This window comes from Euprymna scolopes, chromosome 41, assembly GCF_053919585.1.
Source record: "Euprymna scolopes isolate OS-2025 chromosome 41, ASM5391958v1, whole genome shotgun sequence".
Lineage (NCBI taxonomy): Eukaryota > Metazoa > Mollusca > Cephalopoda > Sepiida > Sepiolidae > Euprymna > Euprymna scolopes.
The window spans coordinates 28293814-28320750 of record NC_136522.1 but is presented as its reverse complement, the minus strand read 5'-3'; the positions used below and the strand labels follow the sequence as shown (position 1 = coordinate 28320750).

The 26937-nt window shown below is 33.1% G+C and overlaps 1 protein-coding gene across 1 annotated transcript in view; it reads right to left on the bottom strand.

Annotated features, from left to right (window-relative positions):
* LOC145266638 (uncharacterized) overlaps positions 1-26937 on the bottom strand; it is a 275190-nt gene that overhangs the window by 209271 nt on the left and 38982 nt on the right. The window contains exons 7-8 of the mRNA XM_080122562.1: positions 13869-14024; positions 3491-3655 (exon numbers count right to left, since the gene is read on the bottom strand). Coding sequence (XP_079978688.1) covers positions 3491-3655; positions 13869-14024 — 321 coding nt within the window. The remainder of the gene's footprint in view (positions 1-3490; positions 3656-13868; positions 14025-26937) is intronic.

Sequence of the window (26937 nt, the reverse complement as noted above, 5' to 3'; positions counted from 1 at the left end):
ATTTTGTGCTTTATGAAATTACAAAACTCTGTTCATGTTTTAAGTTAGTACTTCCTTATTGGTGGCACTTCCCTTGAAATTCCTATAAAAATATCCGAAAGCTAAAGACACAAAGAATTGAACAGCCGGCTGCATGGAAAAAAACTCAGAACGTACGCTCGACAACCCTCTTCCTCATGCCTTTAGCCGAGAGAGGTGGGAGGCAAGTTGCAAAAGAAAAGCCCACAGTCATTCACGTATCAGCCTTCCTAACTGGTGACCCTTCTATTGTTTTATGTTAAATTTATTCCCACTTTATTATGCATTCACGTCTGTATATATTGTTCATTTGCTTTCGTTCAGTAAAACACAATTTTACATCTAATTTACCAAGGCCAGGGACCACAAGGTAACGGTGGCTGAAAGTAAATCGATCATAGAATTTTAAATGTAACTATGTAAAAGAAGCCAAGCCTGCTTGATTATTTCCAAAGGATATGAGGGTGTCCTCAATGTGCTGTCTTCGTCTAAGGTTGTATTTATGTTTGGTTATGACATTATATTTTTTGTGTGTTAAATTAAATGTTTAAAGTGCGTTATTAATGTTACCAAGAGAAATGGCTATATTGTTTGTTTTTTTCTATACTAGGGAGTCACCACTTATCAAGGCACGAAGGCCACTCGAGAATAAAGGGTAATGAATGTAAGATGGTAGTTTAGTAATCGTTAACAATGTAGATTGAGTAGAATTTGGATTATTTAAGAGAGCAGCTCAACAAGAACTTGTTTACATTGGACTTGAAGGCTACCGTATTGTAATCGGATGGAAAGTATACCAATGGAACAGTGTTCAACAATCAGGCAGTTCTAGGAAAGAAGCTTTGTTTATGGAATCTGTATTTAGATTAAGGCACAGATAGAGAGTGGGAAAAGTTTTTGTGAAAGTTTGGCAAGGCGGCCCATAGATTGGAGCTCAGACGAGCACTTACTGCGAAAAACAAAACCATAAACAAGACTGAAATTAAAAAGATTCTTGAATAACGAGAATGAATTTTTGTTGTTGTTTTTTAACAATAAGTTTGTGCATTTGGTATTACTAAAAAAAATTAATCGAATTAGAAAACAAAAACAAAGCTAAAACTAACGGAAATTTCCGGAGAAGAATCGAAACCTCACCTTGTTTTTTATTTATTTTTTTTTTTTGTTAATTATTTTTTTAATACTCCAAAAATATCATTATCAATAAGAAATGTAACGCCTAAACACTAGAAATATAAAAATTGTAATTAACTGTAAATACACATCGGAATTTTTTTTTTTTTTGCGGGAAAGAGGAGGTTGAAAATCTATCGTATAGTCATTTTTATTTATTTTTCTTATTTTATTTCAAAATGATTAAATCATTACGAAAAATGTAATCAATAAAATAAAGAAATTTATTAATTTTATCGAAAACTGTACTTCCGTTCTTCAAGAATCTTTTTAATTTCATTTTTTGTTGTTTTTATTTATTGTTTTGTTTTTGAGGGAGATATAGTTTTTAAAAAGCTCTCCCCCTCCCTAAATTATATTTAAAAAATGTTAAAATTTATTTTATTTTGGAGGGGAGGGGCTCTTTTTAAATTAAAGCTACCTCAATATTTTCTTTAATTTTCTATTTTAAGCGATTAGCGAGACGGCCAAGATGCTATCCTCTCATGTCGGACAGTTTTTTGTTCTAAAGTAACACGCAACAAAACTTGTTTTTAACTGAATAAACGCTTTAAAATAAGTTAAACCACTAAAAACTTAAAAAGCTAGGTAGTAAACGAACAGTTAGAAAAATCAATTTTATCTTTTTAAAACAACAGTAAACGAGCAAAAATATTTTTTTAAATATTATGGAGCATGTAGTTCCCTTCAAAAGCAATATCTTCAAGAACGGTCATAAAAATGTTTTCAATCTGTATCTATTCAATAATGAACCAGTTTTCTTACCTCGCAAAAATGAATTAGTTTTCCATGGACGAGTTTTCCGGGCACTGTTTCTTCAGCACGTCATATCCCAAGCTAGATTCTAGATATTTGCTACATATGCCTGCAGAATTACGGCATTTATGTGTTGATAGAGGGGAAGAAGAGGAAGAAAGAAGCTTCGAAACTCGTCCGATTTTTTCTAACCGTTTATTAGAGCATTATACAGTTTTAAATATTTCAGTGACGTGCTTATAAATTCTTGGTGGGGGTGCTTTTCACCAAAAATATGATTTGTTGCTCACTAATATGGCATCGAGAAGCCCAACCAAAAGCTACGGAAACAGATAGAGACCAAAAATGCAAACGCCAAGTATTCGACCTTTACTTGCTTCTGTTCCGGTTATGTATTTAGTTTCTGTCAAAAATCAAAATGGCTGCCACCGATTATTTTACTCAATCACTATTCATGGGTAAATAAATTGGATTAAAACGTGTTTTAAACATTAAGTATATTTTAAAGCAAATAGGTCACAAATGAATAAGTAAAGCAATGTAGATTGTTTTTGACTAATTACTCAACTGCATTTATTTTTTATTTTTTAAATTGTGTCAATAATAGTAATGATTACCTGGTAATTATTATTGTTGCGATAACGTGTTCACACGACAACAAACGTCGAATCTAACTTTTTTTTTGCACGTCCATATCAGTTAGGTTCTGTGTGTGTGTGTGTGTGTGTGTGTGTGTGTGTGTGTGTGTGTGTGTGTGTGTGTGTGTGATACAGTTACATAGTGTAGAAAGAGTTACGTCAATCCTCAGCGATTTTCTTCTCGGCTGATTGATTCTCACCCGGTGTTGACCCCAATCTCTTACTAATCTCTCTTGAGGGTACTCACAGCTGCCAACTGTCCCAAACTGGACGGTGTCCTCAACTGTAGTAAACATAAGACTGTCTGTAAATTGTCTTTAATTGTTATTATCTGCCGCAAAAATCATTGCTACTTGCCAAACTGATTATAAACTAACTCTAAACACATTGACTTCTATTGTTTGGCACTTTGTACTAAATGACTGCTACACCTTGATTACCAATCCTATTCAGCTTCCTTTCGTGTACCTTGGTGAACAACTTCCTCTCCATGGTTCTACTGATGAACTTATTTCCTCTTTTTTTATTTCTTAACACGTGATGAGGGGTAACGTTGATAGTATCTCATTGTTTGTTGGATGAGAATGTCTAGGGAAGGTATGGAACTGTTACATAAGGTTTCAAATATAAATGTTATTGTAACTTCAATCTTTTTCTATAATGAGACGTTTTATTTTTTTTTTCTTTCTGATGAAGTACAAAAAATACTTTAAAATTTATGAATCAGTATAGAAATACTGATTCATAAATTTTAAAGTATTTCTTTTACTTTCCAGTTTGAAACATTTTTCCTTTCTTCTTTTTTTAACTTCGCCAATTCAGACACTGCCAAAGCGTAATATTTTTCCATGATTTTTAAAAGAAGGCGTACACTTGTTATAAAGAAACAGTTTTATAATACTTACGTAATGGACATTCTGTTGCACCTTCTCCGTCCGTTGTGAAATCTTCAGGACATTTAGTACAGAGAGCAAATGGGTCAAGCAACTCTAGAACACGGAAAAATCCCTCTGGACATTTAGAACAGGTATCAGCCGCGTTTTTCTTTTCAAAGCCCGATTTACAATAAGCTATAAAACAAAAATAAATAAAACAAAATTAAAATATTTGGAGATTTTTTCTTCTTTTCTTGTCCCTATTTACCTGTCTTCCCACGAGGGCAGATTTAGACACAAGATGGATTTTTAATGTGAGAGAAATCCAGCTCTTAAAAAAGGGCATTCTAGATCAGCACAAAAATAAAAAATGCCTCAATTTTGTAAAGACCTTATTTTTTCACACAAAACAAGGCATATTGCCAATGAAGCATGGAGAACTACTGTGCTAAGGACCGGATTTAAAGGGAGGCATCCTAAATAGAGAATTGGCTAGCATGTTCACGTTAAATTTAAATTTCTGCATATTGGTATAGCCAGGCAAATAGGGTGCAGGGAGGGAATGTTAAGAACAAGCGATCCAATGAAAGAAACTATTAGAGTAGAAAGTTCCGACATCAAGGAACTTTTATAGTAAAGGGGTGAGATTTTGCTGCTAGTTAAATAGATCAGAGATACCTCCATCAAGGATGTACAAATACAGTAAATTCATTCGGAAAAAAAATGAAATCACTTGTCAAACAAGTACAGGGATGAAAACTGCTGCGATGTGACAGGGAATGGAGATTGGCAGACAGTAAGGGATTCATTAAGCTATTAGGTAAAAAAAAACCCTCTTTTTTTTGTTCCCTATCTAAAACTAGTCGGTGCACCTGCCCATATACAGCAACAATACTCAATGCATAGACGAATTGTGTCTTTATAGAGATATAGGGTGCTGGCAGATGTAAAAAGTTTTCTAACCCTGTAGATGGAGCCTACATTCTTTGCAGTTGACTTGTTATTTATCTTTTCGCGAGAGCAGTGAATTGGGAGCAACAGTAGTCACTGAAGCGACATGGTTTCTATGGAAACCAGTCATAAAAAGCGTTGCTTACCTCCTTAGATATTTTTACGATTTTTAACACTAGAAAATTCATCATAACTTTTGTTTTACTGAACAGAAAATTGAAAAAAAAAGCAAGCAAACTAAATGCACCCACATCCAAAACAATGGCTGAACCATATGAAATAAAGTATAGTCTGTTAACAGGGCCATAAGTGAATGGGTACATTCAATGCTACGAACACAAAATTCTTTTCCTTTAACAATTATAAGAAACTTTTCCAACCACCGATTGCAATGGCCAATTGCTCTCTTGCCAAGAGATCAACGTTCAAACACGTCGACTAACATTCGTGTGTGTGTGTGTGTGTGTGTGTGTGTGTGTGAGAGAGAGAGAGAGAGAGAGAGAGAGAGAGAGAGAGAGAAAAGATGTTTTCTCTGTGATTTTTTTTTTTTACATAGGCATCACCACATTATCAAGGCCAAGAGGCCACTCAAGGATAAGGGTTAAAGAGTGTACAGTAGAAATTGGACAATATAGTAATCATTAGTAATGAAAATTTGTTAAATTTGATAACTTATATGGAACGGCTCATCAAGAACTTATTTACGTTAGACTTGAACACAACCATATTGTAGTCAGCCGGAAAGCAGGAAAACGGAAGACAATTTCACAGGCGTGCAGTTCTAAGAAAGAAGCTTTGTTCATGGAATCTGCGTTTAGGTTTAGGCACAGATAAAGAGTGGGGGAATTATTGATAATGTTTACAGCTAGACGAGTGTTTCTTGTGAAAGTTTGGCGAGGGGGGACCATAGATTGAAGCTCAGTCGAACACTTTCCATGAAAATAACGATACATCAAAGACAAACTCGCAACATCTCTTCTGTGAGATAGAGGTTGCAAGGAAGAGAAAAGGACATCTCCTACGAGGCTAGGAAGTCTATTTTGAACTCTATCAAGGCAGGCCAAGTCCTTTCTAGCAGCTCCTGCCCAGATGTGGCAACAGTATTCCATCCTTGGACGTACCTGGCTCTTATATAGATAGAGAATAGCATCAGCAGTGAGATATCTACCAGATCGATAGAAAGATCCCACCATTTTTCCAGCGGCCTTGGCAAGAATAATGATCAAGCCAAGAAGCTTGTCAAAACTTGAGGCCTCCTGAAGACGAGAGCCATTCATTTCAATTGATGCCAGATGTGGATCAGAATGTTGATGATGTAAAGAGAGAAGCTTGGTTTTAGATGCATTAAAAGTAACCAGCCACTCCTTACCCCATTGTACTACGTGCTCAAGATCAGAGGAGAGAGAATTGGAGAGAACTTGGTCGTTTACTGTCTTAGATGTGCTACCATGAATGGTAGTGTCGTCAGCATAAATGTCTACAAATGATGTAAGGATGTGATTTGGAAGATCATTAATGTAGATCAGGAAAAGAGTTGGGCCCAGGATGGAACCCAGAGGGACACCGGCATTAATGCTGTGAGCTTCTGATTTTTGCCCCTCAACTACTACTCTTATGAACCTATCAGAAAGAAATGATTTAATAATTGAGAAGACATTTCCAGCAATACCATAGCTAGAGATCTTATGAAGTAAACCTTTATGCCATACCCTATCAAAAGCCTTAGATATGTCAAGAGCAATTGCCCTAGAAAGGTTGCCTCCGTCGAGAGATTTGCTAATCCTATGAGATATAACTGTAAGCACATCTGCTGTAGATCTAGCAGAACGGAAACCATATTGAGTGTCACTAAGAAGGTTATTTTTGTTGAGATGGTTGATTACTTCTGTATTTAACACAGATTCCAACAACTTACTCATGACGCACAGGAGACTTATTGGCCTGTACTGAGAGGGGGATGAGCGATCACCTGAATTCTTAAATACAGGGCATACTGATGAAATTTTCCAGGGAGATGGGAAACTATTCTCCTTAAGACAACGTTTAAACAGTTTTGTAAGTATAGGCGCTAGTTCAGGTTGAAGTTTTTTGAGTACTATAATTGGAATACCGTCAGGGCCAGTTGCTTTACTGGAATCAAGGTTTTTGATTAGCTTGGCAACATCACGTACAGATATACGTATATCAGATAGCGTGTTTTCTGATACAGGAGGAAATATTGGGGGTTGGCGGCCTTGATTGCAAAGGGTAAAATTAGCTGCAAAGTTCTTGACAAAGAGTTTGGCTTTGTCTGATGCTCACGAGATTACCTCATTTCCATTGATAATAGTTGGGATGGAGCACACGCTTCTGTTCAGGATTCTGTTTGCTATTTGCCAAAACTGGTGGGAACCAAGCCGCTGCTCAGCTACTTTGGACTTAATAGATTGAGCATACAACTCTCTTGCATTCTTTATTACTTTCTTACAATGGTTGCTGGCAGTCCTGAAAGCGGCTTTAGTTTCCATACATCTATTACGTTGGAAACAGTGGAAAAAGTGATTTCTGTGCGCAATGGCAGCAGCACATTCTGGAGAGAACCATGGCTGGCTGTTAGGTTTTTGCTGAAACTTTTTCGAGGGTATGAAACGGTCAATACCTACAATTAACCATTCCGTCAGGTCTAATACTATAGAGGACACATCCTTTTTAAACATGGAATGCAGAGGTAAATCAGATATAAATGTACGGAAGCTATCCCAGTCAGCCTTAGTGTATCGATATACTGTACGATGGAGAGGTACGTCTGGGGACTTATTACATTTCATTTTTATCTTAATTGATACAACAGAGTGGTCGGAAGAGCCAAGAGGCGACAGAACAGAAACTGAACATAGTTCAGGGCAAGTTGTGAGAAAAAGGTCTAGTAGGCTCGCATACTGGCCATCATTGTCGGGCACACGGGTGGGTTCCTGAACAATCTGAGTGAGGTCATAGGCAATGGAGAAATCATGACAGAACCTCCCCTCATCATCGGTCTTGTTAGAGTGGGTCAACCATTCGACGTTGTGAACATTGAAGTCACCACATACGTGAATGTTAGCTGAAGAATAAGCAGATAAGACTTGGTCAATTTTCTCAGATATGCTTTGAAAGATAGTAACTCCGCTGTTATGGGGGCGATAGAGAGTAAATATATATGCCGTAGTCTGAGCTAAAGCAACCCGAAAGCACATATAGGGTAAGTTAGGTTCTTCCCTGGAGATGTCCCTACCACATGGAATGCTATCCCTAATATAGGCACATATTCCATGCCCATGGCGATCTTGGGGGTCAGATTTAGAAGTTAAGTTAGAGTATCCTTTAATTACGAACTCTTCTAGGGAAATAGCCTGTCCAATGCCAGTTTCACTTAAAAATAAAAGGTCTGGTTTAGTCTCCTGTAATTGGGTTTCAACCTCTGGAAGGTTAGAACGTAGACCCCTGATGTTGGAGAAGGAGACATGGTAGTAGGGGTCTACGTTGGAAGTTGGAGAACCGGGTTTAATCGTGTATTTTTTCTTGAAACTTGTCATGATGAAATTTTGGAATTTGTGGACTAGGTCATTAGATTTACTTAGAGCAGGACAGAGAGGGGAAACTAAGAGAGAAAAAGAAACGAAGAATTTTTAATTTTTTTATTTGTAGCTAATGATAAGGTGAAGCCGTAACAATTACCCACTAGTATGGCATCGAGAGGCCCCACCAAAAGCTACTGCATGGTCCAGATTCCATTCACAAAATGGCAATACAGCAGCCCCAGTACTTTGCACCTGCTGATAGGACAGCCTCCTTAGTGGTTAATCCAAGGTTCGGGTCCCTGACTATCAGGCGGATAACGTCAGCCCAGACAAAACGTTTACCTCCAGCACCCTTACTAGTGACATGGCTACAAGGATAGACATAGAAACAGAAAATTTCCGCCATTTCTGCCAAGTGTTCGCGCAAAATACTGCCAACCTAGAAAACAGCTTTTTCTTCTCCCTTTGTCAGAAAAATCACTCATTAAAAAATGAGGACTGAGGGACAAATAAGAAGAAGCGAGAGTAACAGGAGCTGCCGATAACGCATCCACAATGCGTTTTTTACTCTCCATTAAAAAAAAAAAAAAATTATTAAGTATTCTACTTAATAAAAGTCCAACAGACGTGTTTAAGGGAAAGTATGGTGATAGATTCCCCTCTCACGAACTAAGAATGCTAAGAATGCTAAGAATGATAAAAGCATTGTTTAATTGCAAATTTAAAACGTAAGTTTAGTAAGCCAATTCAACGTAGATTTAAAAAAAAATGGCGGAGTTGTACAACCATCACCCCCATGCGAATTTCTATATTGATAGGTTTTTCAACAATATACCCATCTCGGATGCAAAAATTGGGAGACAGTTAATGATGATCAGGAATAATAAATGTTCAAGTATCGATTCCTGAGGAACACCCACATTAATGTGATGATGTTTGGATGTATAGCTATCAAGAACAAACTGGAACTTCTTTTAGCTGTCAAGAATCATATTATATTACACAAATTAAGACCTGTATGATTTAATTCTTTTAATGGTATCTTTATGCAAGAAAGTGGTTGGCAGAGTCCAGGGAAGAGTTTAGGTCAAACTACTAAGCAAACAGTTCAGCCTCATTCGTTGCCATACAAATGACTTCGTGTTAATTGTTGATTGACCCACGATTATGAATTTTCCAGAAATCATGAATTCTTAATTCCTGTAATGCGATTTCTAGTAATATCAACACATCTATTCTTAGCTGTGGTTTTTGGATGCTACAATTTTTTGTCTATTCTCTGCTGATTTATGATGGCTGAAGCGGCAGAATGTTTGCTGTTTATGCACATTAGCAACTGCACAGGTTGAAATGAAACTTGAGAGAGGTTGCTTAGTAAGGAGAAAAAAGTTTTACTCCAAAGCGCATCTCTGGTGAAAGGGTTTCTCAATCAGCATGTTGGTAATGTCATGTTGTCTTGAGTAGCAACACTTCAGTTCAGAGTTTATAATATAACTATTATTACAAGAATTCCTGAATGGTCTATGGCCATCTGTCACACAATGTTCAAGTAGTGTGGTCAAGAATAAATCAAGAAGTGAGGCTTGCTGGTCCTCACAATCTAAAAACCCAGGTCAGGAAGATGAAAGTCTGTGAGTTCGATAAACTGAACCAATCCATGTAGTTGACATTAAAGTCCTCAATTACATTGATTTGTTAATTGTAAGCATATTGTATTCTAGGTTAATTCTTTAGTTAAGAGGATGGTGTTATGGATATAGAGGATGCATGTGCTTGTAAGAGTCTTTATGGAAGAGTGGGTCTTATCCTGGCTATTAAAACGATTAGCGATTAAGTTTTAAGTGCGAAAATATCTGGGCAATGTACGTGAAAAAAGGGATTTTACACCATTGAATTTAGTTCTAATGTTTATCAAGGGGATTCTCAAGGGAGGAGGTGAATTAGTTAGTAGTTTGTTTGTGTTATAGTTTTTTTTTAGATTTGTATTGCTCTAGTTTTTTTTTTTGTTGTTGTTTATTTATTGATTAGAAACTCTAGTTTTGATAAGAATTCACCAGCAATGTTGAGTTAAGACTTTTAAGTTGTCTCCTCTTGTCTATAGAGAAAAAGAATTCTGTTCAGAATGATCTTCATTTTATTTGTTGTTGTTGTAATTTCTATTGACAAGATGGCAGCTTAGTTAAGATTGGGTGTCTTGGAAAGGAGTAAATTTACATAAGCTATTACAAATTATGAATTCTACCAGACATTTTGAAGCTAAAGAATACTGTCAAGAAGCTTAACAAATGTCAGTGATACTGACAAATTCATCTCCCTAATTAGTATAAGAGAGAGTCTCAAATTTAATAGGTCCTGTTCTATCAGCTAAACTCCTTTGTTCCATCGCTGCAATGTTGCATCCCTGTGTCTGTTTTAAAAGTATTTTTATGGAATATGCTCTCATAAACTCATAGAACGTTCATACTCTTGACTAGCCCGACAAGCAGCAAAATCCCACCCCTTCACTGTTGAGCTTCCTAGAATCCGGAAACTCTTCTACTCTAATAGTTTATTCACTCAAGCTACTAGACTTTGGAATTCCCCAATCTGTTTCCTGCTTCTCTGACTATACTGACATGCAGAAATTTAAATGCAATGTGAACAGACATCTTGCTGCCTCCCATCATTTGACATGATCCCAAATAAGTAACTCCTTACATACCAACTGGGAATATACCTTGAAGAAGTTTGTTTAAAAAGAGGCATATTGTATCATAATCCATAATATAAAGTAAACAAACACATTGTCCAGAAGAAGAAATGAATGAAACATACCGTGTATGCCGAGGTTGGGAGAGAATAAAGGAGAAAAAGGCGTGCTGTGTCGCCAGTGGTTGCAAAAAGGAAGTAAAGACCAACCGGAAGAGGGAAGTAGAAAAAAGTAACTTTTTACTTGGGAGTAACTTAAAGGGATATTAATGAGTTTAAAATAGTAAAAACTGCTGGGCCCTTCAGCCTAACTTTCTTTCTCACTTTGAGCCGGAACTTTCTTTAGAAAGGGACTTTCCTCTCCTCTCACCATTTTCTCTGGTTGAGCAAAAGTACCATCGTCTATCCGTCCGAGTTTGGTCTTTTATTCTTCTCAAATTTCAGGAATTCTCGCGGTTAGCCTCGCTCTTGTGTATTGACAGTAAACAGAACATATTTTTTGTCTTTTGGAGGTGAGTGTATTAGAAGAATTATGACTACAAATAGAGAGGCAGAACACCTAATTTTTAGGTAAAAACAGCATAAAATAGCAAACATCTCATCAACTTAATCTGATGAGAAAAAATTAATATGACTTTCGGAATAAGCATTCCCAAATTAGTCTAAATCAGCTTACAAAACTTAGGAATCAAAAAATGTGTTGGCCAGTGAAGTTTATCTAAAAGATCGAAAATTTCTGTTGTTTGAACAAAACTATCAATATTCACAGCGTATCAAGAAATTCTGAGAATTTTATTAAAAGCCAATTCGTAAAAAGTGAATAAAAGTATATTGCTATCTAGTTATGGTATGTGAACAATATCAGAATTAAATACATCTTGCTTCTCAAATAATTATACCAAAATTCACCTTTGTGAATCTCAATTACCAGATCCAGAAATATAATCCTGTTTCTTTTGTGCTCAAGATTCATTTTCAAGCTCATCAATAAATTTGAAGTTCTATTGAAAGTTTTCATTTTCGTCTGTTTTAATGGATAAGCCCTGGCATACATCAATCCTCATATCAATTATTCTTCTTTGTCCAACTCGAGAAAAAAAGTGTAGCAATGAGTCAACAAATGCATGGCTCGAAATCCACCAATGTGACTAGCATCGACAATCGTCAAGGACACAGATTTACTTGCCCACCTCTCTTTCTCATCCAACCCCGCCTGGTGCACACACACACACACAGGTAAGGCTTCTGTTTTCCTTTCTCTTAATTTTAACCTTTGTTAAAGATGTTTCCACTACTACATTAAAATAGCAATTTTCAAGTAAAAGACTAGGAGTAAATTTGAGTGAAGATTTCGAAACATTTTGGTTTTTTTTTTGCTGCCTTTCAAATCCAAAATGATTTCTTGCTTGAATATGAAATGAACTGAGATCCAGGCTAGACCTCAGTTCAGTAGAATAAGACTCTACACTGGAGTAGATTTATATGGTTTGGCCACATCCAACGCATAGTAGTTGACAGATGGTCAAGAAGAATCATTAACTTTGATATCCCTGGGGCCTGTCCAAGAGGTTGACCCAGGGAGAGGTTAAGTGATAACATCAAGCTGCCTTCTTGATTGAACATGAAATGAACTTCTTTCTCTTTTCTCAATAATCTTGTTTAGAATATCTATCAAGTTCTCATGTTCAATTTTTTGTGTACAAAATTGTAAAATCAAATATGGAGGTTCCTAACTGCAGAATAATTGTTTAGTCTATCCAATTTCTGAAGTACTGAATGAGTGTTGTCCATGTAAATGTTAGGGTTTCATAGTCGGTTGAATCACTGAAACTAAAAATGCTTACAAACATAAATACTTAACAAACGCAGATAGTTTGCAGATACATAAATATACATTTTATCACAAATTGACAAACATGAAAGTCAGGTAACATTACAAATACAGAATAACAATAATTTGGTACTCACTTAGAAGTGGTTAAAGTCCTACTTTGGGACAATGTTCTCACCGGGGTAAAGCCTTACATTTCTTGTCTAGGCTGAAACATCTTTGTCTTTTTCCAAATGGAAGTCACTCCCCGGTGTCTATATAAACCGGTGTTCTCTACATCCACAATTCAAAATTTATTACATTTTAAGTAAAACATACTTCTGTGATAGAAATTTCTTGTTTGCTTATATTAAAGCAGGTTAAAGTGTCTTGAGACCGCTTTTGGAAGTTGCATAGTGTTGCATGTGCTTCGTGCAACAATAAACCTTTTACTTGCAGGTGATTTGTGCATTTGAAGAATTAATAGAAGAGACTTTTCCTGTGTATAGAAGGCCAAACATTTCGTTCATTTCCAAATTCCTTTTGATAACGTCTTCTAGGTGTTTGCTACAAACTTGATACTTTGTTTGTCTGTTTGTTTTTTAATTTTGTTTTTGTTTTGTTTTGTTTTTGTACATCTGGCGTTTTATTTCATCAATACTTTGACTTAATACGTTGGTGAGAAAGAAAGAAAGAGAGAGAGAGAGAGAGAGAGAGAGAGAGAGAAAATAAAAAAAACTGTGCTTTTGAAAAAAAATTATTCATAAAAATAACATTTGCTCTCTTTAATTTGATTCCATCTGTCAACGAGCTTATAATTACCTAAAGCTAAAACTACTTTCTCCTCTTATGCAATTGGATTTCATGTATGAATTGTTCTAATGTTATCTAACTTGTCTTTTTTATTGACCTTATTCTCAAATATATTCTATATAATGAAGGAGGAGCAGTTACTCCATTTTTATCATCAAAATGTTTTGATTCTGACAAATCAATATTTGATTCTGACAAACTTTTTTTATGGTTCCACCATGTTAGTAGCAAAAAATTGAATTTCTATTCAATTTCCTTAAGAAAAATGCTTGATCCATCCGAAAAGATTCTTAAAATGAAGACATTTTCAATAATTATTGGCTTAATAGCAAGAGTAGTAGCTTAAAATTTTAATAAAGTATATTGTTCTACGGCTTTGTTTTCTGAGAAATATTTTTTCTCTGGCCAAAGCTTTACTAATAATTTGTTTTAAAGTTCAACTCATATAACAAAGTCTTTTAAAAATCATTTTTTTTAATTTCAGTCTATTATTATTTTGTTTTGGACGCCTTCATTTTTCCATATCCCCGAGCAATATCGGTAGACCTGTTAGTGAAAAGTATTTTCATTTCAATCAAATTTTCGTATATATCGATTCGAAACCTACCTTCACAAGAAGAATTATCTTTGTTACCATCTCCACGTGTCCATGTATCTGAAGGGCATAGAATGCAAGACTCTTGCCATATTTCATCTTGATATGTTCCAGCAGGACAATCACGACAAATGGTTCCATTCAAGAATTCCCCTTGTTTGCAAGCGGCTAAAAATATTAAAGAAAAACAAGATAAATTTATTTCCAGATATTATTTCATGATTTTACTTTTGTTAAATAATCAGCTAAAATGAATCATTCGACCTCAGTACCAGGAAAATAAACTTTTATTCAAACTCAGTGTTACCAAAATAATTTTGATCCTTTTAAAAATTGACGTTTAAACAAACCTATGTCTAGCCAGGTCTTTATTCATCCCTCTTTCTCTCAAGTTCATCCTTATCATTTCCTCCTATTTTTGCCTTGATCTTCTCCTGTCACTGATATAGCGATCTCAACTCTTTTACATTTACTAGCCCAAAAATTCTTATCCATTCTTTCAATGTGACCAAACCAACAAAGTTTCTTGTTCTGCACACATCTCCCAATACTGTTCAGATATAATCTTTTTCTAATCTCAAGAACTAAACTTGTCTCTGAGACTCATATTAGACATCCACTGTATTATTTTCATATCATTTCGCTCTTTGCAACAGATGTCTTTAAAAATCACTTGCTAGGTTTCACTTCCACACCTCATCATACTACGTCATAGACATGCATGATTAACTTTCCTTGCTCCACACTGATGAGGCTAATGGCAGAAATTGCATAAAATTACTCCATTGACACCTAACACTCACAATCCTAATAACGAGTATGTCAAAGATATATCTGCATTAAAGTATGTACAATTAACCTATATGCAAGTAAATTGTGGAAAGATAATATTAAAGACTAAGTGATACAAAATAAGATCATCTGGATGTATAATTTTCAAGGAAAAACTGATACTGATTTTATGGTAAAAATTTACAATAATATAAAAACGTTTTTTTTAAAAAGGAGTCACGTTTCAATAGGATTTAACTAATAATGAGCAGTGTTTAATGTCCATCCTTGATAAACATGATTCAGTTTTATAAAGTGTTAAACACAGCCTAAAATAAAAATAATAAAATCAAAAATAGATTTTAAATCTGATGTTAACCTAACAATGAAAAGGGCAGTGTCATCTTTGCAGTGAACAAGATCAGCCATGACAGTTTTAACAATGAACAAAAGTGCCTTGCTATCACAGATTTTAATCATAACCTACCCAGTGACTTCTTACGATTTGTCTCATTTTGTTTTATTTACAGCATATCAATCCTTTCAGGTTATTTAATACCGACTTCATTTATCTTGGTAAAAAGATTTTATGCTTGAGCTTCAGAGTATTTTCAAACAAGAACTTCAATCTTACATATAGATTATTTGTGGATTAATTTCTTTTAGATGTTTATAAATATTTTATACGTTTCTTTGTTTATTGCAGACTATTATCATTATCTTTTAATTGTTGTTTCACAATGTTTCGGCCAATTTTTTTTTTTTTATTACATTTTCACCCCAAACAAGGCACATTGCCACTTCGGTGTAGGGGGCTACTATCAGGGGCAACAACTACTGGGGCACTATGTTGGGATTTGGGCAGCAAGATGTCGGTTCACGTTGCACTTGAACTTCTGCATGTCAGTACAGTTAGGGAAGCAGGAACCTGGAATGGAATTCCAGAGTCTAGCGGTTCTGAGGAAGAAACTACTGGAGTAGAAAGATCTTTTACATCTAGGGATCTCTACTGTGTGGAGGTAGGATTTAGCTGCCTGTCGGGTTTGTCGAGGGTGTCTATGTCGTGGGGGCACAAGTGTCTGCAGTTCATTAAAGCATCCACCATTAAAATACTTGTAGAAAAGGCAGAGGGATGCAACGCTTCGTCGATGGGACAGAGGCTGAAGCTTAGATGCCAGTTCAGGGCCTATCAGATTGGTGACACTTTTTTAACCTTGTCTAGGAGCGAGAGACTTGTAGCACATGCACCAGCCCAAATGTGACAACAATACTCCATACATGGGCGAATGGTGGCCTTATAGAGGGACAGGATACTTTCAGGTGTCAGTAGTTTTCTAGCACAGTAGAGAGAGCCTACCTTTTTCGCAGCGGCCCTGGCAATGTTTTCAATATTATTGTTCCAGCTCATGTTTCCTGTGAACGTTAGGCCAAGCAGGTTGAAAGATGTACTCTCAGACAGGGAGTCACTGGCCATTGTTATTGGTGGCAGAGAAAGTTTCTTGTAATTATTGAAAGAAACCAGTTTAGTCTTGGCAGCATTGAATGTGACCATCCATTTATGTCCCCATTCCACTACAGATTGGAGGTTATCCTCTAGTGTTTTTGCCATTTCTTTAGATATGTGTTCATTTGTTTCCCTGTCATGCCTGTTATAGAGTGCAGTGTCATCAGCATATATACCCATCTCAGAGGCAGTTTTGTCGGGAAGGTCATTAATAAATATTAGGAACAATAAAGGTCCAAGGATAGACTCCTGAGGCATTCCCGCATTTATATCACACTGTTTAGATGTACGACCGTCGAGGACAACCTGGATTTTTCTCTTATCTAAGAAGGATTTAATTATGTTAAGTATTCTACCAGTGATACCGTATGATTTAATTTTCCTGAGGAGACCCTTGTGCCATACCCTGTCAAAAGCCTTAGATTATTCCTTACCACGATAGGATAGGAACTCCGAATTTCCTAACTGCATTCTCAGCAATTACTGTCTTCCATAGTTGTTGTCGTCTTATCATGTTCGACCAGTCTTGGGTAGGATTGAAACCGCTATCTTCAGACAATACTCACCTGGAACCATAGAAATTCAACATCTCTATCCACTGCGCCATGGGCGCCGAAGGGCAGTCCAGGATGAATTTCTTGGTCTTATAAATTCATGTTTATTTATTGTGAGCTACACGACGTCAAAAGTCAGTAAAACTCTGGATGCATATTTACTGTCATTGAAGGTGCTCAGCAAAAACAGTAATTTTTAAGCCATTACAGTTAGCAGATACATTTATTGCTGGGTTAGACGGGGACTATTGGAGAATAAGAATTAGACATGGCTGTTGACCAAGCCTGAGTATTGGATTTTACCCAAAGAATTCAGAAATTTATACTAGTCAGTAGTCAGCTGTGGTTGTTGCAGTGTCAGAACAGTCCAGGGCTGTGGATGCAGCAAGCGAATCTTCTCCAGTGGTAACTGCAACAAGAGTCTACATCAACTTCTTCAACATCTTGGAACTAGAAATATTGGTGACTCTCTTGAAATGAATGAGAATAACATCCAATCTATGTACTTGGCAGTCATCATCTTTGGTGCTGTTCCTTCCACTCTATCAAATGTCATTACTAAGGTATGCATAAATGGTTGGGACGTGGATGGACTTGTTGATATAGGTAGTTCAAGAAATTTTGTGCATCCACGAATTGTTGAATCATTCTTTTTAAAGGTCTGCTAAGCTAAAAATAAAGTAAAAATGGCTTCCACATCATTATCTGTTGAAACAAAAGGCATTTGTAAAATTAATTTAGTGGTGAATAACCAGGATTATTAGTGTGTGACTCTGTTTTCCCCGACTTTGTTGTGATATAATCCTATTGTTGTGATATAATCCTAGGTTATGATTTTCAGAAACTGCACAACAGTGTGGCCCAGAACTTATTGTGTACAATCTGAATAGTGTTGAAATTGATCCTCCTGAGTTGTTTGCAAACTTGAAGGCTGAGTGTTCTCGTATTACTACCACGTCTAAAAGCTACTCATTCTGTGGCCGTAGGTTCATTGGAAAGGAAGCACAAAGACTTCTTAAGGATGATATTATAGAATCTAGCATATCTCATTGGAGAGCTTAAGCTGTTGTTGTCAAGGGTCAGTCAATAAAAATGTGCTTAGCAATTGATTACCCTGAAAGCATTAACAAATTGACTTTACTTGACAGTTATCCATTACCACATATTGATGACTTAGTACATATGATTGATAAGTATAAAGTGTTTAGTACTATAGACCTAAAGAGTGGATACAACTAAATTCCTATAAAAAAAGAAGATCGTTTTTATACAGCATTTGAAGTTTGAAGTTACAAGTTTACATGTGTGCCTTTTGAAGTTATCAATGGATTTTCAGGCTTCCAAAAATAATGGATTCTTCCATTAACAGGAAGGGTCAGTCGGGACCTTCTCTTATTTGGATGATGTGACAATATGTAGAATGAATCAGGAAGAACATGATGACAACTCGAAGAAGTTAATGTAGATCCTATTGCCACTGGATAATATTCACTCACTACATTCAAAGCACTGGACTGTTCTGACACTGTACCAACTACAGTCAATAAATGACTAGTATAAATTTCTGAGTGCCTTTGGGCATAATCCAGTGCCCGAGCTTGATCAACAGGCATGTCTAAAGTTAAAGTCTTATTCTCCAATAGTCGCTTGAATAGTGTGTGTGGTGGTAATTTAGCTCATTAAAACTTAACCATAAGTTATAATTGTTTTCTTAACACAACAAAGTTCACGGTTTTTTTTAATCAATAGGGTAGTTTGCTTTATTGGACTTGAAGACATTATATTTTGAGGTATAAACCCACAGTTTTTAAAAAGGACATCATGATTTCCACTCTGCCGTAATTAGATCATTTCTTTATAGTACTAACATTGCATAATTTTTGTTGCATGAGAGCAAAATCAGCACACTTTAACATAAAGTGTTTCACTCTATATCGGACTTAACAAGTCGTACACTATAGTGGCGTCGTCTTATGATGAAAGAATTAATGATGGCTTTTGTGTAGTCAATACGAGGTCGAGAGAAGATGACCCCCCCCCCTTTGAGCTTTCTTACGGAACTTTCTCTATTCTGTTATATCAGTTTTAGTGTCATCAACATTATTGTTTCATCCAAATTGCATTTTTTGCAGATGTATACAACTGTACTGCCTGGCATCATTCATTTGACGTTCAATTACGATTAGGGGTACACACCAGGTTCTCAATCTCGACAATCAGTCCACCAGAAACTGGTCTATTTCAGCGACTCTTTAGCTATCAGAGTGTGGTATTTGTTCTGAATAGTCTTAGGAGGCTCACTTTTCTAGGCTTTGTCTCTTTTTGAGTGGCAAAGTTTATTGCTTGTTTCCTGAGGTGTCTTCATTGAGGAATGCTGACAATGTTATGCAGACATTGTTTGCAGAGTCAGACTGCTCCTTCTTTAGGGGCGCTGGCTTAATTTTTCCCATCTTCCGATCATGTGTCACATTCCCGCGCAGTGGGATGGAGGTAAATACCTAGATGGGTGTTTATCTTTTATGTCTGTATATGGAACTTCATATTTATTAATGAAGGGACTCTTTTGGGGCAGTTTTGACTGCTGAGCCGTTTGATTAGATTCAATAAGGCTAAAGAAGACAAAGAAGTAAACGACAGTCGTTGCTAGAAAATGAGAGGTTGCGTGTTTTATTGATTTTATTCATTTCTGCCTTTATTCTCCACAATTGTATTGTCAGTTTGATATATGTATATTCTTGCATGGAATGTTACTTTCTTTCTTTTATTTGGAAGCCAATATGCTTTGTTGCATTTTCTTTTCTTTGGTTCGGTTCTTTATATTTTGGGTTGAATATGGTATCATAAGTTGTGTTTAGTGGGAATGGTTTTTAGCTTTATATAGTATTGTAAGGATGGTTTATGTCTTCTTAGGGTTAAAAGAATTTCATGTGCTTCAGGGTGGGCCAAAATAAGGGTTCTATTTTTAAAAATTCATAAATTCATGTAAGTTTTAAGAAGTGTTTTTCAGTCAAAATTTGTTTTGTTTATTTCAAAAAAATCTCGGAAGGGTCAGTCTACACACGCATAAAGTTTGGTGAGTTTAACTTTTATTTTGTGAAAGTCATTCAAATTTAAAGATAGGACCCTTATTTTGGCCCACTATGTACATACAAACTTTTTATTGTTTGAGAAAATCACAACATCATTCGCAGTCCTAATGTCTTTTAGGTACAATTCTTAGAGTTAGAAGAGCTTCATGTGCTTTTATATGCATAAAAACTTTTCATTGGAAATGTTTGGAAATATCCTATCAGTAGTTAGAGTTATTTAGTGTTTTTAGGTAAAATTTTTGGTTAATCCATAGATGAGGCATCTGTAGTCCAGTTCAGCATAATTTTACTAATGTATATTTTCCTGCATCCCAGTTAGTGTGTGCCAGTCAGCTTTTAATATGGCAGTTACTTGTCCTTTTTTTAATGAAAGGCAAACTAATTATTCAATAGTACCTCCTTTTTTTGTATTGTCATTGTATCAGGTTAGTGTAAAAGTTTTGGCTGATTTAAAATTTCATTTTGAAAATAAAAATAATTGTGTTTTTGAAAAAATTTTATTCATAAAAATAACAAAATTTGCTCTCTATAATTTGATTCCATCTGTCAACGAGCTTATAAATACCTTGCTTGTAAAATTCTTTAGGTTTTTATATGAAATATGAACTTAACTAGTGTTCAATCTCCTCACGTGATTTTAACCTAAGGCTGTTTAAATGGTTTCGTGATCCTCGAAATAAATGATAATCTGAGGGAGCTAGGCCAGGAAAATATGTAGGATGGGGTAAGATTTCCCAACCGAATTCTGTTAGAAAATCTTTGGTCAGTGTGAGTACGGGCATTACTTTACTAGAAAGGACAAACCTAACAATTTCGATATTCTCATGGATACAAAATCACAAACGTAGTAGGCTTATATCTGTTGAAAGACATCTCGTGCTTGAATCTAAATTTATTCAAGGAGGATTTTATAGAGGTGACGCCCTATTTACCAGAGCTAGACAAAGAGAATATAATAAAACCATTTAAAAACTACATGTCTTCATTAATAACTTCAGCCTTTCCATAACTATTGAATCTGATAATGAAACTTCTGACTTTTTAGATGTCTTCCTAAATCTTAACCCTGAACCCTACAGCCCTTACCACAAACCAAACCTAACACTACTCAATGTTCACAAATTTTCCGTCCAATTTAATTTAATTATAAAATCAATAGTAGTTTCGATCTCAAATAGAATAACTAGGCTCTCCACTGACCAGACCAAAATTCCACTTTCTTTAACAATGCTGTACAAAATTCAGGCTAAACCAAGAAAATGAAAGTCAAAACGATGGCTTGGGAGAGATGTTAGTCTAGTGGCACTGATGATTTGTGATACGACGAAGCAGGACCGTATGTCGATGACTACAACTATATATATATATATATATATATATATATATATATATATATATATATATATAGGACTATCCACTTATGAAGTGTTTCCTTTTCAGATTAAATATGTTTTAACTCTTTTTCAAAGTGTTTTTAACATGTTTTATCAACTATTTGCTCTTATATATATATATATATATATATATATATATATATATATTTCTGTTTCCAAATATAACTAATTATATATATATGTGTGTGTGTGTGTGTGTGTGTGTGTGTGTGTGTGTGTGTTTTTATATGTATGTATATGTGTTTGTGTTTATATATATATACTAGCAGGGGTACACGACCTTGCTCAGGACCGTATAAAGCAATGAGAAAAATGACGTTGCTTTTTGAACATATCTATTATTCTTAGGATAGAGGAATTTTTGGTGTCTATGTATCATTTGCTTTCTAGAGCAAAATAATATTTTAACTTCTCTAGGACGGGTATTACACAACACATGTATGAAATATTTTTTACCTTCCCTAGAACAGGTAATTTACAGCATGTATATGAAATAATTTTACCTACCCTCGGACGGGTAATGTAAATAGATATATGAAACAATTTACCATACTCTCGACAGGTATTGTACAACATATATGAACTAATTTCTCTTCCCACCAAGACTACCATAATTTTATGAAAAAATTAAGTCGTTATTAGAAGATGGATTATTAGGATTTCCAAATAAATACGTAAATACATTGTCTTAGTTAGTGATTAGACAACCCTTGCTTCACCAAAAATTCATCATTACTGCGTTACTTCTCTCACTAGAACCACCACTGACACTATAATTTTAAGCGAAATTATATCATTTCTGAAAGATGATTCAGCAGGTTTTCCAAATTAATGCATGAGTACATTAACCTGCTTAGTGATTGGCCGACCCTTGCTTCATCAATAAATTTACACATGTTGTGTTATTTTCCTTCCCCACCACCGGCATCATAATTTTTTTTAGCAAAATGATATCATTTCCGGAATAAGACTCTGCAGATTTTTCAAATAAATACATAAATAAATTGTCACGATTAGAGATTAGGCAACTCTTGCTTCACGATCTAATTCGGCATTACTGTTTCTCCCTCCATCCAATCACTAACCCTGTAATTTTAGAGAAACGAAACATGATTTAGGAGGTTTTTTGAAATTAAAACATAAATACATTGACGCGGTTATAGATTAGGCACTGCTTGCTTCAACATGAATTTCAATAATGCCGTGTTTCTTTCCCCCCAACAACCAACACCATAATTTTAAGAGAAATAACGTCATTTCTGAATGATGACGCAGCAAATTTTCAAAATTAATACATAAATAAATTGTCACGGTTAGAGATTAGGCAATACTTGCTTCACAAAAGATTTTAACATTACTGAACTCGGAACTATAATTTTAAGACAAATGATGTCACTTTTGGAAGATGTCTCAGCAGGATTTTTAAATTAATACCTAAATACATCGACACGGTTACTGATTAGGCAACCCTTGTTCACTAAAAATTTCCACATTACTGTGTTTCATTTTCTTTCCTCACTACCGACACTAAATCAAAAAAAGTGGAGAGGGGAATCTATGGTCATACTTTTGGTTTGTCTACGCTAATCCTAGTTAAGAGTTCTCAGTCACCATAATACCACATACACACCAGATTCCCAATCAAATTATTTTTTTTATTAATAATCTATACTATTAATAAAATTCCAAATGTTTATATATTTATGTGGGGGGGGGATGTATACCAATAAAACTTTCGAACGGATGCACCGAATTGAAAAATTCTTCGTTTTGTTTTCTTTGAAAGGTGTGAGTCCTTAGATTGTCGTTATCTATATATTGTTTATAACGAACAATGCCGAATCACACAAAAAGCACGAAATAAGGGTTTAGGGGCCGTTTCGTTTTTGTGGAAAAGTTACCTGCCCATGTCAAGGGAATTTAGCACTCTCTATATACAGTTGCGGTAACATTTTTCGGCATACGGACAGGACTTGTGTGGTACAATGGATAACGTGTCTGACTACGGATCAAAAGATTCCAGGTTTGATTCCTGGCAAGTTAGTAATAATTTTAATCATCATTTTATCCAACGTTTACTCATTATCCATACCCTTAGTTAGGGTATTTTTTTGTTTTTTTTTCAGTGACTTTGTTTTGTGCATATGGGAATTTCCCATACTCCTAGTACACAAGGTAAGCGTTAGTGGTAAGACGCTGTTGAGTGTACTTGATGTTGAGTGTACTCGATGTTGTGTTTGACTCGGCATTGTGTGTGTCGACGCGGTGCAGCCGCTAGTATAAATTATAATTTTTACATTTCGAAAGAGAGGAGGTTCGAAAATACACTCATTTTTTTTTTCATAATTTTTACACAGATAACCTAACAAAATCCTTAGGTAATGAAGAAAATATCATTTTTCGTAGTATCACCGTCATTTGAAAGACTATGGGAAAGATTGCATGCATTTTGAAATTTCCTTTTTTTTATTTTTTAAGGGACAACTACAAAATATTTCTCAAATAAACTATTCATTAAACTTGTAAAACAAATTAACTATTTGTTTATTATTAAAAGTTATTTTTAGTTGATATAACGATTTCATTGGACGATTCATGATTATCTTATATTTATATAGCCAAGACATACATAACTATAAATAAAACTTCGATGTTTAATTTAATATATTATTATGGGAGTAAGTACCTTAAATGTAATGTAAACTGTTTATCACGCCTGATTGTTAGAATTCTACGGAAGCTCATAAAATTCTACGGAAGCTCATAAAATTTGATTTGCTTAAATAATTTTTTAGGGTCATGGATAAAACAAAATTATTAACACGTTTACATTTAATGCCTATAAATGCATTAAATGTAAACATAATAATGTGCTATTCTTTAACATGAGAAAACATCAATTATAAAAATGCCGATACAAATTTTTTTTTAAATCAGTCATGCTTGGTTTTCCATAGTATTTACTTGCATTTACTTTCATTTATAAAATTTTAAGGTAATTCAAGGCGATATTTGAACCATCTCTCGTTTTGTGTTTAATTCTATTTTTTTTTTTCAAGGTAAGAAGTTTATTTTTTTTTTTATTTTTTTTTTTTTTTATTTATTTATTTATTTTTTTTTTTTTTATTATTATTATTATTATTATTATTATTATTATTATTATTATTATTATTATTATTATTATTATTATTATTATTATTATTATTATTATTATTATTATTATTATTATTATTATTATTATTATTATTATTATTATTATTATTATTATTATTATTATTATTATTATTATTATTATTATTATTATTATTATTATTATTATTATTATTATTATTATTATTATTATTATTATTATTATTATTATTATTATTATTATTATTATTATTATTATTATTATTATTATTATTATTATTATTATTATTATTATTATTATTATTATTATTATTATTATTATTATTATTATTATTATTATTATTATTATTATTATTATTATTATTATTATTATTATTATTATTATTATTATTATTATTATTATTATTATTATTATTATTATTATTATTATTATTATTATTATTATTATTATTATTATTATTATTATTATTATTATTATTATTATTATTATTATTATTATTATTATTATTATTATTATTATTATTATTATTATTATTATTATTATTATTATTATTATTATTATTATTATTATTATTATTATTATTATTATTATTATTATTATTATTATTATTATTATTATTATTATTATTATTATTATTATTATTATTATTATTATTATTATTATTATTATTATTATTATTATTATTATTATTATTATTATTATTATTATTATTATTATTATTATTATTATTATTATTATTATTATTATTATTATTATTATTATTATTATTATTATTATTATTATTATTATTATTATTATTATTATTATTATTATTATTATTATTATTATTATTATTATTATTATTATTATTATTATTATTATTATTATTATTATTATTATTATTATTATTATTATTATTATTATTATTATTATTATTATTATTATTATTATTATTATTATTATTATTATTATTATTATTATTATTATTATTATTATTATTATTATTATTATTATTATTATTATTATTATTATTATTATTATTATTATTATTATTATTATTATTATTATTATTATTATTATTATTATTATTATTATTATTATTATTATTATTATTATTATTATTATTATTATTATTATTATTATTATTATTATTATTATTATTATTATTATTATTATTATTATTATTATTATTATTATTATTATTATTATTATTATTATTATTATTATTATTATTATTATTATTATTATTATTATTATTATTATTATTATTATTATTATTATTATTATTATTATTATTATTATTATTATTATTATTATTATTATTATTATTATTATTATTACAAATTGTTTCTAAGACATCAATTAAGTCATTTCCTTTTAGCGAAAATGTATAACTGATTATTTTTAAGTTAGGACAATTTAAAACATTATAAAGCAACATTGCATTTTGTACTATTTCTTTTTGTCATTTTTCTTTTTGTGTGAAAAATTAAAGTTTTTATTGTAATAAATCATTTTTATTTTGAAAAGTCACTTAGTGTTGTAAATGAGATAATACTATTATAAATAACCGAAAACTCAATGGCGTCTTGTTCTTATCTTGTATTGAGAATAAAATTCTTGTTTTGTTTTTTTAACCTAACATTAAACTTTAAATGTTAAACGTTATTTAAATGTTAAACGTTATTTAAATGTTAAACGTTATTTAAATGTTTAAACGTTATTTAAATGTTTAAACGTTATTTAAATGTTAAACGTTATTTAAATGTTTAAACGTTATTTAAATGTTAAACGTTATTTAAATGTTTAAACGTTATTTAAATGTTAAACGTTATTTAAATGTTAAACGTTATTTAAATATTTAATGTTTTTAAAATACAGGATGCCTGGTTTTGGAAAATGCATTGTTAACATAACTAATGAACTAATGATGTACTGCGTGTAAGACATTATTTAAAAAAAAAACACATACATTTTATTTGTGTTGCTGCAAGGCGTCAATGCTCCCGGGGCGCGCCAAAACCTTCTGGTGCCATTCCGACCAAAGACAAGTTAGAACAAAACATTTCCCCAACTCACGTGTTTCCTTGGCCCACAGTGGTTCAGTGACTTGGGATGATATTTTTATGGTTCTAATAGGCTTTCAGTGCATGTAACTAATTTATATATGTACTTGCTCGATAAGCGAACAATGTGATATGTCAATTAGCGTTGTAAATGGGATAATAATACGATAAATAACCCCAAACTCAGTAGCGTTTCTAACTCTTAGGGCGCCAAGTGACCTAGTCAATAATAAAATTTAAATTAATCAATTAAATATAATTTATAATTTATGTGTAGTAATAAAATTTTGTAAAAACCGTTCTTAACATTTCATTGACGTGGGTGGGGGAAAAGTGAAAATAAAAGTATTAGTAAGGCTCTCCCAACCCCTTCTAGATAAGAGATTGCACACTGTTTTCCAACTTGATGGGGACCAAAAACAAGCAGGTCGATCTCTAGATGGGAAGAAAATATAGGGTGAGAAAGTTAGGGGCATGTGATGTCACTCAAAGATGGAATAAATTGGTGAGATGACCTAAACCTGGCGCCCAGTTTTACCGGGACTGGATCTCCTCCTTCAACAACCTCAAATATTTGATGCACGGGTCGTTGGC